This window comes from Bemisia tabaci, chromosome 5 (genome assembly GCF_918797505.1).
Source record: "Bemisia tabaci chromosome 5, PGI_BMITA_v3".
Taxonomy (NCBI): Eukaryota; Metazoa; Arthropoda; class Insecta; order Hemiptera; family Aleyrodidae; genus Bemisia; species Bemisia tabaci.
In genome coordinates this window covers 6,978,076-6,990,681 of record NC_092797.1, presented here as the reverse complement: position 1 = coordinate 6,990,681, position 12,606 = coordinate 6,978,076, and the positions used below count along the sequence as shown (strand labels likewise).

General features: G+C 36.9%; 1 protein-coding gene across 1 annotated transcript; it reads left to right on the top strand.

Moving 5' to 3' along the window:
• The first annotated feature begins 3,395 nt into the window (after positions 1 to 3,395).
• On the top strand, positions 3,396 to 12,600 carry LOC109034852 (mediator of RNA polymerase II transcription subunit 27). Its single transcript, XM_072300614.1, has 7 exons — positions 3,396 to 3,480; positions 3,966 to 4,164; positions 4,766 to 4,910; positions 6,615 to 6,736; positions 8,377 to 8,470; positions 10,809 to 11,015; positions 12,466 to 12,600. Exons 1-7 carry the CDS (start codon positions 3,396 to 3,398, stop codon positions 12,598 to 12,600), a joined length of 987 nt encoding a protein of 328 aa, XP_072156715.1.
• The last annotated feature ends 6 nt before the right edge of the window (positions 12,601 to 12,606 follow it).

Sequence of the window (12,606 nt, the reverse complement as noted above, 5' to 3'; positions counted from 1 at the left end):
CCCCTTATCTCCCAACAAAACTTTAACGATTGGAACTCTGATTGGATGGCTTGTACGTGGAAAGGCCAAAGACTAAAATCTCTTCTCCCTACTCTCTCTCGTAAACCATGGTTTTATAGACTTGACTGGAAACGCTCCCTTATTACGAATCTAATTAGACTTAGAATTGGTCATGGCCTGTACCCCACTCACTTGTTTAGAATTAACTTAACAACCTCTAATTTGTGTGAATGTGGTTCCATTGGAAACCTAGAACATATCCTTTTCCAATGTGATAAACTTAAAAATAGAAATACCCTTTTTTCTGAACTTATAAATAAATTTGAAATCTTCCCACCCTATTCAACCCTATACCTATCTTCTTTCGGTTGGCGACCTCAATACCCTTAAATCCATAGCCCTTTTTCTAGATAAAAATGATATCCACCTCTAATCTACCAAATCTTCATTCTTACACTAATAATTTCCCTATACTTTTTTTTCACTCCCACCAACCGTCTTACACTCTGTTTTATTCAATCTACCTTTTGTCCAAACAAATCATTCTCTCTCACACATTCAATCCCTACCGTATGTTCACTTTGTTTGTTTTCCATTACCCAGTCTCTGATCATATATAGGAAGTCGCTCTGCCGGGTATCAGAGCGTGAAAATGGTGAAGGGTTCTCACCCTCTCCCTACTCAACTCCTCTTTTTTATCAACCCCTCACCTTTTTCCATGTTTTTAGTTTTTTCTTTTACACACCTCTAAAATCGGTATCTAGTCACCTGTAACCTTCTCTCTACACTATCACACTAGTCTAAAGTTGGCTGCAGGTGCTTAGACACAAAGCCATAAAACAACAGAAAAAAAAAAAAAAAAAAAAATATTATTTTGCTTTCCTTTCTCCGAATTTTGCCGATTTTTGGGTTTAAAATGATTCATTAGGCTTAAGCGCAGGGGCTATCGTCCTCTCTTTCACTAAAAATTCAAAATCTGCCGAGATTTTTTACGTAATTGATGCGATCTATCGCACGTCAGTACCAGTTCGACCAGTTCCATAGAGAAAAAAAAGGAGGTGTTTGCATCTTGAGGATTTGTACCCACCTACGTCATCAATGTAAACAAGACGCTCGTTGAGGGTTATGTTGACGCTGTAAAAACGGACCATAATGTCCGATTTTTTTACTTAAATCAACTCTTTATTTAATTTCAAGCACTTTTTATAGAATGACTTTTTCCCTTAAATTACACCATTTCCAAGAAAATCGACAGGATAAAAACGTCGCTGTACCCAATGACGTCATCAAAGCTATAGATACTCTATGAAAAATTCCAAGATGCCCGAAATGCAAACACCTCCTTTTTTTTCTCTATGGACCAGTTCGACCACGTCACTTGAGCTTGAGCTTGACGAATCATGCCGGGAAAAAGAATGTTATATTTTCATCCAAGAAGGCAACGCCGTCCATGTTTTGTTTGAGTCTTGTTTACATTGCCGAGTGAAAAATTTGAAAGTTTGAATTGAGGAGTATTTACCGTGTTTTATTCTGAAATAAATTGTTCTCTTTGATTTCAAATTTGCAGGAAGTCTCCTGCAACGTCTCGACCCGTGTATTTGCGTTTTGCGTTCATTTTCATCGATTCCTACCCTGATACTTCATCATTCAATCTTCTTAACTTCAACAGTAAGCTTCACATTGTACTTAATCCTCACTTTTACTACATAATGAGCCAATTATCACTCATTTCCCCTCTTCAAGTCCTTTAGGTCTTGCTACCATATGAAAGTAAACTCTTCTCTCAATATACACGAATCTCAGTTTCGTTTCCCAAATAGTATGTAAGTATGTTCCTACGAGTATCGAACTTCAGGAATGAATATCGATGGTGTGAGTCCACAATCACATAACTTGGTTTGAGACGTCTCAGACTTCCTATCATACTTTATTTTCTAAACGGAAAACTGCTCCGCGGCTATTCTTTAAAACTGCCTTGTTATCTCTTCTCTGTGCGAAGGAAATTTTGCAAAAACTTCTAGGAATCATGTCAATTTGTTCTCCTTTTAAAAGTAACATTAAGGCTGAGATTTTCAGACGCCGCAGACGAGTCATGTGATTGCCGACTTACACTGTCGTTACGCATCAGCTTGTCCTTGAGGTGATTCGATGGACGCCATATTTTGTGTCAGAACAGCATGCGATATATCGCATTAATTGGCTCCATTTTTTCAGCTCCTTGTCATTTTTCTCCAATTTTGAGATTGCAATTCTATTGTCTGGAGACTAAAGCACTCACTTATCAATTTAACAAAGAAATTCAACGTCATAAAGGCGTGGTTTTTTCAGAGAGAAAACATCGCATTTGATACTGATATCGAAACTGCCCTCGAATGCGATATTTTCTCTCTAAAAGAACTACGCCTTTATTACGTTGAGTGAGTGCTTTAGTCTCCTGACTATAGAATTGCGATCTCAAAATTAGAGAAAAATGACGAGTAGCTGAAAAAATGGAACCAATTGATGTGATATATCGCATGCCGTTCTGACACAAAATATGGCGTCCATCGAATCACCTTAAACGCACTGCAAATTTTTTGATCCAATACCCATTCACTTTAGAAGTTGGGTGCTTTTAAAAATGCAGAACAGAGCAAAAGACGTTTTATTGTTGGTAGGTATAACAGAATCTCAATTACGATGCTCTCATGAAGAGGTTGGATGAGCTTTTTATCGGCCAGTGAAAGAATGGGAATTTTTAAGTCAGATTTCATAGGCGCGAATATTGCACCATCTAAACATTGCTGAATTCTCATCATTACGTCAAACAAATGAAATATTAAGTTACGAAAGTCTCTACCTCTTTCATTCAAGTGCGGATCCAATGTTTGTTGAAATGCTTGCTCAAATGTAGAGCTTGTGCATCGTATGTTGAGACAAACATCAATCTCTGATGAGCTCTAAATTAACACCTCTCAACATATTAATACATGTAGTCAGATGGCACCACTAATGAGTGGTGACATTATGAATACTTTGACGTTTGTCTCAACACGCGATGCGCCAGCTCTAACTTGGTAGAAGTCCTCACCTTCCGGCCAAAGTATCACATGCTATCCGATGGTTAAAAATTTCCGTTGCCATTTTATTTTTTTACACGGAAATTGTTGGTTGAATCTGTTTGAAAATTTCTTTGAATTCCATTGGCAGCACAAAAAAAATTTGTTAAAATTTTCTGACAGTTTTGATGAACAATTTCTCTATAAAAAAATAAAATGACGGCGGAAATTTTTAAACGTCGCATGGCGTTTGTGATACTTTGGCCGGAAGATAACGAAGTATTGTTGCTTACGTTGACATTAGCTTACTTTTGACTGTCACGCATAGTAGACAGATTTACGTCTCTTTGAACAGTGATGGTATTGCTTGCAAAGGTTGCTTGCTGCGGTCAATCATCAATTGTTACCGGACGACTGCAATGCAGCCACTTGCCAAAGGAAAGTAAGTAAACAGTTGTCAACTTAGCTGACAACACCTCTGACACCTCTCTCTAAGTGTGATACATTGGAGATGCTCATTTAACTACCCGTCCCAAGTTTCATCTTGAGATCTATACGATTGAGAGTTCAATGTTCTTTGAATGATGGAAAAAGTAAGTACTGCCATTTCAGTCGAGACTGAATGAGAACTAGATATTGTCAAGCCCTGTTTATTTCACATCTGAGTGCACTCTCTGATGATATTGTTGCTGCTGTCAATAGTGATTTTGAATTGGTACTTTTGCCTTTATTTATTGTATTCTTTTCATCCTAAAGGGTGAGAGTTAAATTGTTTTTTTTTTTTGGGGGGGGGGGGGGGAGACTCTGCCAACAAGTTGGACGAGTCCAACAAGTGGCTCCTGAAAATGACCATTATTTTAACTTAGTACCTATTAATTTCATTTATGTATGAATAGTCCCCATAATTCCTCCCAACTGTTTTTACAGGTAAAATGGCGGTATCCATTCCAACAGATTCTTTGTATTCTGCGCTCAATTCTGTGAAGAAACTACGCACTTTCATGGGAGACCTATTCAAAGTTTTATCAAGTGGTGGCGTTGGTTGCGAAAAGGCTGATAAGTTTTTGGATAGCAAATTTGTTGAAGATGTGCAGGACTACATAAATAAAATCAATCAGGCTTTCAGGTTTGTCAGGTGTCATTGCATTATATTCACTTATCTTTTTCTGTTGACAACTTACTTGAGAGTCAAATGGCCAGTGTCCATGCAAGTGTATTACGTACACATGTGTAAATGTACCTGTGATACCTGCCCTGATGTATAGGAGTACAAAATTTGGCGACAGTTGAAATGATAATGTGGAGGTGGCCAAAAAGGGGTTTTTGAAATGCAAATGCACTGCTAATTTTTGTAAATGAAACCATTTAACTTGCATTCTCTGAGAGGGAAACTGCTACGTTCATCACTTTCAGCGAAGTGAACTGTGTTTTTTATGCTTAGAAAATGCTGAAGTGCGCAGTCTTATGCAGACAGCAATGTGAAGGCTGTCTATAAAAATATGAAGGGAAAGAAGTCTTGGGGGACCGAGCTGTGAAGGCTGCCTCAAGAAGTGTGAAGGCAAAAAACATTTTGCACCACAGCTGATGTAGGGACTTTGGTTGCCGTAATACAAAGGCGTTCATTTATTTTGGGTATGCTGCTAACTTACAAAATTCAGTGTTTAGAAAGTAGTGTCTGAACTTTTTTTGTGTAGTTATTTTTAATTTAGCATTTTCTACTTTTTCAGAGACCTTGAACAGTCAACAAACAACCTTTCTGCGCCTGCTGGGCCATTCAGTCTTGGAAATTCTGCATTGCTGAGCCAAGAAAGTGTTCCAAATAAGCAGGCTCTTTACAAGCAACTTGTGAAATCTTTCAAATGGAATGACAAGGTAATTTGTTTTCTTAGAATAAAGCAACGATACCCTATTAAGTGGGATCAGGAAGAATGTAAAATGTTTCTCAAGTTCAAATATCCATTGAATACTTTTTGTTGGAATCGGAGATAATCAAAACATATAAAATGTTCAGCGTTTCAGCACCACTTAAGGCATATTTTACTTCTCGATCGGACACAGATTTTGTCTCCCAGATGGCGGGTCATCGATTGGTGATGGATGTGGTTTTTCGGTCAGCAACTTTTTTAGCCAATCAAACAGCTGAAGGTTGGAGATGCTTCCAATCGGATGTACGCAATTGATGTGTTGGACATCATAAGCAGTACTTGCGATCAAAGGAGAGACATATTTCTTTACATTCTTAATTACAAATCATGATTTACGAAAACCTTAATCACCACATCTCTCTTCACATCATCACAATCCCGCAAGGCTACGAGGAGGCACAGTTAGGTCGCCGATCGAAAAATTGTCCGATCAGATGAAAGGAAGTTCCCAACCTCCGCTTCGGAAGCAGGATACAACTTTTTGCTCCCAGTTTTTGATGGCCGAGCTCTGATTTGTCTGTGGTGTGATGCCAACGGTGAATGTATGGTACCGTACGCGGAAGATCCAACACAAAATAAAATGCAATCAGGGTACTTCCGAAACAAAATCTGTAACTGATCGAGAAATAAAATTTGCTTTTCATGGTATCTTAAAATTAATTTCAAACTCCTTAGAACATAAAACAAACTAGGCAAGTAGTAGCATCAACTTGAGACTTTCGAAAAGTGGATCAATATCACCGGAAGAGTTGGGATACCCAAATTCAACTTCATTAATAGGTATATAAAAAAAATAATAATGGTAATAATAAAAGTTAATAAACTGGCAAAAAACGTTGGTCAAGAACACAAATCCATAACCATGCTTCGCAAAACAATGTTTTTGGCAGTTTATCAACAAGACAGGCTCAAGTATTTTCACTTTTCCACTGATAGTATCACCCCATTCCCTCTTAAAGTTCCTTTCAAAGATCAAGAAAAGTAATTAGACCCCCGCAAATCAAACAAAATCCAGTTGATTAGTGCAGTAACTAAGGAAACAATTAGATGTCAAATCTTACCAGCCCCCAAAAAAAAGTCGCCTTTGATACTGCAGAGTACAGTGCACTATCTCAAACTGTGAGTTTATTAATTTGTCCACTTAAAGGGTGTAAGTAAGCTCCAAGTATGGCTTCAATTTAGGAATTAAGTTTCATTCTAAGTTTTTGAGGAAGATCGTTATTTTTCTTTTAAATTATCTATTCCTATTCTATTGCTCTGCGTATGACTTCGAACACTGAAACTCAGAGGTGCTGAAAGTCTCATGTCTCCCTCATTTTATATCAAAATTCATGATCAATTCCTTCGTGAAAATAGAAGAAAAACCTTATCCCCTAAAAGCTGAACTTTTCCTCTCCTGAAAAAGCAGTTCAAATGAAAATTTCAAAAAATTCAAACTTAGTTCTACCATTCCTTCCAAATAGGTCGGTCTGAAAGTTTCTGCATCCATGCCAAAATTTTTCACACCTTTTAAACAGTACTTAAAATTTTTCCTAAGCAATGGATTTAAATTTGTTCATGAAATATTTCATCCGTATTTTTGGAAGTCACCTCATGCATTCGTATTTTATTCTGAGTTGCTGATTTTTTTATTTCTCTGTGTTTTGCAAAGGTTCATGAATACAGTGCAATGTCTTTGCCATTACTCAGTTTCAATCTCTTGAAAAGATCACATGCAAATTCCAGCCCTAAAAGACGAAGGATTCAACCAAACTGTCATAATGTCCCTCCTCAGTAAGTATTCTTTTTATTCATTCATTGACTGAACAGAAGACTTCTTTACAAAGACCTATCAAGGGCAAGATCCTTCAATTATTTAATCCTTGAGAGTACACCATGATGATGAGAAACTTATTGTAGATCTATCAAGGTGATTCGATGGACGCCATATTTTGTGTCAAAACAACATGCAACATATCGCACCCATTGGTTCCAATTTTTCAGCTACTCGCCATTTTTCTCGAATTTTGAGATCGCAATTCTGTTGTCAGGTGACTGAAGAATTGACGTACCAACTTTGACAAACAAATTCAACGTAATAAAGACGTGGTTTTTTTAGAGGAAAAATATCGCATTTGATACTGATATCGAAACGGCACTCGAATGCGATATTTTTCCTCTTAGAAAACCACGCCTTTATTGAGTTGAATTTGTTTGTCGAAATTAGTAAGTGAATTCTTTAGTATATTGACAAAAGAATTGCGATCCCAAAATTCGAGAAAAATGACGAATGGCTGAAAAAATGGAACCAATGAATGTGATTTATCGCATGTCGCTCTGACACAAAATATAGCCTCCATCAAATCACCTGAAAGTGTTAAAATTGCACAAGAATCATGAATCAATCGGAATTTACCATAAATAGGAGGAAAAAGCACTGACCACTAATCTTTATTTTGTCAAATGGATACATGCATACACAACCATGGCCTCCCTAAGGAAGATTCAAAGATCCAAGTATTAACTTTTAAACTTCCACAATATTTAAACTTTTCTACATAACACATATTCTGGGGGCTTTTGCTATAATGCGGACAATATCTTAACAAATTCTCCTGCACCCTCGTACAGTTTCCCATTTATTTCAATCAAAATTTCATCCATTCAGTTTGAGTTACAGGGTCTTGACTGAGAAAATTCAGGACTTATTAGAGAATGGAAAACTTCAAGGAGAAATCAGGAAATCTGTTCCAGAAACGAGAAATGTCTTCCTTTAATGTTTAGAGACTAATTTCTCCTCTTGAATGTCTTTATACAAATATATTAGTTTGTATCGATTAAAAGCTTGGATTTGCATTTTACGATGAATTATTATCAAGGAATCCTTGGAAGTTTTGTGGAGTCAGTTAATAAAATCTGCCCAAGTTTTAAATTTTAATTTTGCCTATCGATGGCCATAGTGCTGAACCAAGTTTGCTCATTGCATTGATTCAAAATTTCCACTCCGATTTTATTTTTTGAAAGAGAAACAAGTCAACTTTATAGCTTGATTGATTCAAAATATTCTGCCAACAGAGATGAAAATACAGAGAGTTCTCAAGAAATTCCGTCAACTAGTATTTGAAAGAATAAACAAAATATCACAGATAGTCTTCAATGTTGTAAATGGAGATTCAGGGTTTCGCACTTTGGCCATTCATATGCAGCCATAAGCAATGATGATGCCTATTCCTTTTATAATTTTTCATTTATTTTTTCTTTTCATACTAACTCCTATTACATAATTTTTAATTTGTTGAGTTCATTCTTTCTCACTGGGAAAAAACGTACTTTCAATTTGTCTCATTGTTTCCAGAATTTATTAGGCATACTATCGACTTTTTCCTATCTCCATATTCCGTCTTGATGACCCAAATTATTCTTTTGCCCAACAGAGTTGTTGACAGTGCTATTGCGTTTGTTGATCGATTGTTTCCTAATATGACAATGTCAGTGACAAGACCATACACATCCAATGCTGTACTGCAGGTAATTTAACATGTACTGTGAAGATTCTTCTCTTCCTCTTGTGTTTAGGGCTGTTCTTTCGGTTGTCGGTAAGCTACCGAAACAGTTCCGTCAAGAAAAAGTTACGATAAGAGTGCTCTTACGGATAGGGATCTGAGTTTTCGGAGCTGACGAAAATAAGTTGTTGCCATTTGCACATCTATTTTACGAGCCGCCGAACCAGACAATCTGACAAACTGACTTACGGGGCAACAATGCATTTAGTGGGAGCTCTCAAAACTCCAATAGATTGGCTGTTAATGATATCATCGCCACTGTTGGTACTGCCACTAGTTTTGGTAAGAGACGATACTGATAGCGTATCGGCGAGAATTCGTTTTAACGCCCCTACTTATGTTTAGCCGCCCATTGCACGCAGTATTTGATACCGTCAAATGAACCCAAAGCTCTGACCCTATTGGAAGCATTTAAATAAAAAAGAACTATATTCAATGTGACATGAGCCCTTTCATGCATGTCAGTATTCTTATACGGGCTCTTGTCAGAATGGATACGGTTCCTTTTGATTTAAATACATCCTATTGGAGGTCTTCTGTGGCATAACTTTTTCATTTTGCACATCTCGTGGTATGAGACTTAACCAATTTATTTACACTGACAGCTGGGAGCCACGTAAGCCGCCAGTGTGACCAATACTAAAGGCAAAATTGAGCGTTAGTTGGACTGCATTTTGCAAATTGAAGCTACAATTTCTGTCTCAGTTTACGAAGCAAGTATGTATCATTAGTTTCCCCATGTACGTAAGTATTTTTATGGATGAGCCAGAAATTTTACATTTAAATTGCAAAATGCAGTCCAATACTGGGTGCAGCAAGGTCGAATTAATGCCTTATGAAGTCAGATTGTTGAAGAATGTCTTGTGCCTATCATTCTTTTCATCTAATCGCAAGCACAGCTACTACCATTAAAAAGAAAAATTTTGCTTGCTCCAAGTTTTGTATTCTCTTTTTTGATGGCCTGGCTACTTGCTTTGTAAGAGATGGACACTTTTGGAGCCAAGTGAAAAGTCAGTCGTGTGATATAATGATACCTAAGGTCTGAGCTTCTCTAAAATTTGAGGTTGGAAAGCTACATGTTTACATTTTTCTTTTTTAAACTAAATTCCAAATTGATGCAGTGATTCCTTACGCAGAGTTAGAGATCAAGCGTTAAAATACATATTTTAAGATTTCTCATCAACATTTCAAATGGACATATTTCTGTCAAACGGAACTAAGCGCCATAGGGGGAGGAAGGTAGAGGGGGGCTTTGATTGGCGGCGGAACCGGGTGTCGGGCTCATTACGTCCTATACTCGCAATGCTTTTCCATGGCGCTTAGTTCTGTTTGACAGAACGCGTTATCCTGCATTCTATATTCCTTAAAGGGAACTCAAATTGGCTCTTAGTTCCGTTTGACAGAAATACGTCCAAATATAACATGGTGGTCACATTCATCAAAATTTCTAAAATCAACTTATGATAAGAAACCTGCGCTGCCTACCTGGTAAAGAAAATCTACCTGTCTGCCAACAGAAGCCTACTTCAAGTCAAATTGAATTTAAAGTTAATTTCAAGGTTAAAATTTGATGGAATCGTCCTATATGATGCTGAATTTTCGCTAAAAGCTCACATGTGTCAGCTACAATATGGTTTTATCCTACTACTACGAATCATGTGACTTATTGTTTATTGCTCGCAGCACTGTGCCTTTGCTGAAAGTTGGTGAATGTGATGCCAAAAATGAGGACTCTAGTATCATAAAAATTTCACAATTCATTTTACTGTTCTGATATCTCTCCTTACTGTATAACAATTTAAGTTGAATGCTGATTGCTTGAAATCGGTCCTAGCCTTTCTCTCTAGGTGTGAATGAAAATTGAATAGAATTTCAAAGCAACTTACCAGTTGTTTCCTTTTGAAGCAAACACTTAAAATGTAAGAGAGGATATCAAACTGTGCCACAGGTTTCATTGTTTTTGGAATTGGAGACTGCGCATGCAGACTATAATTAATCAGAAGGTAGAACTTGTGTCTGTTGTGTTGAAATTTGTGTTCTTTCTGTTTAAAAGCAACTGCGCCGCCATCATTAAATAACAGTCTAGAATTGACCAAGAGCGTAGTCATTGCAGTGTGTAGGTTTGTAAGTTGGTTTGCCTTACGTAACATTCAGAAGTAAATAAATGTCACTGTATCTGATGCCAGCCTTATTTTCTTTTGTTTTAATTTTGCAACTTGATACCTCTGTCATTTTTTTTTCTTTCTTTAATTTTTCCTTTTAAAAATCATTCACTTTTGTTCAATTTCCCTGTTTAATTACAGATAACATTAGGAAGAGTGTTCCAAGGTCTAATATCATTCAAAGGTCTAATGATTGAATGGGTTATGATCAAAGGTCTGGGTGAGCAGCTGGATCTATGGACAGAATCACGATACAAAGTATTCCAAAAAGTTACAGAGAACACTCACGCAGCAATGCTCCATTTTTACTCACCAACTATTCCAGATTATGCTATCAGGTCATTCATGGTACGTCATTTATAAATTAATCCACGAACTCATGAATCCACACTAACGTTGGATTCACTAGGTCACGATTACAGCCTGAAGGTAGGAGTCGGTCTTGTGATTAAAGCAAGACAGTTTGGAAGGTAAAAAAGTACAAGAGGCTATAAAACTTATCTACTAGATCGTTAGGTATTGATTTCATGGCCTATGGGGAATCGTCAGAAATGTTTTGGTCAAAACAACATTTGAAGTTCGCAGTTCTGAAGACATAGTTTAGATAGAAAACTATAATCTGCTGTATGATTGAAGCTCGGTATTGTTGGATAATAATGCATCTTTACTTCTTCCATTGATGGATTCCCAGAGTTTTTGATGGTTTGAAGAACCTGGAAAGTCAGAGAATCTATTTTGACTTGGAAAAGTCAGGAAATTTTGCAAGTCAAGCAAGTTCAACTGATGCCATTCAGGAGAGCGCAAACAACTTTGGGGTACCTTTTCTTTCTGTTGAATCTCTAGAAGTGGAGTTTTTAATCATAGTTCAGCTTAAGTATCTAAGTGTAATTAAAAGGGAAAACATTTAAATGGAGGCTTTGATCAAAGATCAGTGAAAGTCAGAGAATCGAATATTTTGGAGTCAAGAAAAAGCCAAAATAGTCAAGGAAAGTTAAGGAATTGGCAAATGAAAAAATTATAGAAATCCTAAGTAGCGAACGAAGCTACCTGAAATTGCTTTCTTTGAAATATTAGTGATAGTTTCCCTTACAAAAAAAAATTCCAAATGCTTGACCTAAACCTAAAAAAATTTTCCTCAGTATACATTTCATTTTGGAGGAGGGATCCAAAATCGCCTTCCAGGACTTACGAAGTATAAAAAAGTCGTAACTTAGAAAATATGTGTTCAACTAATCGCAAACATTCAGACACAATGAAATTTCAAGTACCTATGCATGAGTCTTTGCGTTTGTCATTCATAATGACCGCAGCACGGCTGATAGATTTTTGGATACTTTGGATTTTTTCGTGTGAAAATCTTGAATTTCTGCTGAGTTTTCTTTTGAAAACAACAGGAAGTAACGGATTTTAGAACTGATGACTCCCAACACACTTCTCATTTGGATGGGTACTTTCATCATCTATCGAGGTCTGTAGGTTAGGGTTGATAAACCTATTGCTCTACTTTTAGGTCATCGACCATCATTAGGTGAATCGGAGCGTTGACTTCCTGAAGTCTCTTTTACTCGATAGTTAAGATAACAGGGTGGGGTCTCAGAAATATTATGTCTCCATCTGACAACCAAAAAGTTTATCTCTAACCAAGAAGCTTATCTTTCTCTATTTAATGGCATGAGGCTATTGAGAATAATTTGAGTAATTTAAACACGGATGCTTGCAACAGTTTGTGAGTATTTTATGCATGTATTTGACAGCTCATAAATTTTTAGGTTTGTTTCTCTCTTTCTCTGTCAAATAGACTTGGCTCCACAGTTACCAGTCTTTGTTCAGTGATCCTTGCAAAAGCTGTCACAATCATCTGCACAATAACATGCCGCCAACATGGAGAGATTACCGGTCCTTAGAGCCATACCATGAAGAATGCAAGCACTAATCAGGT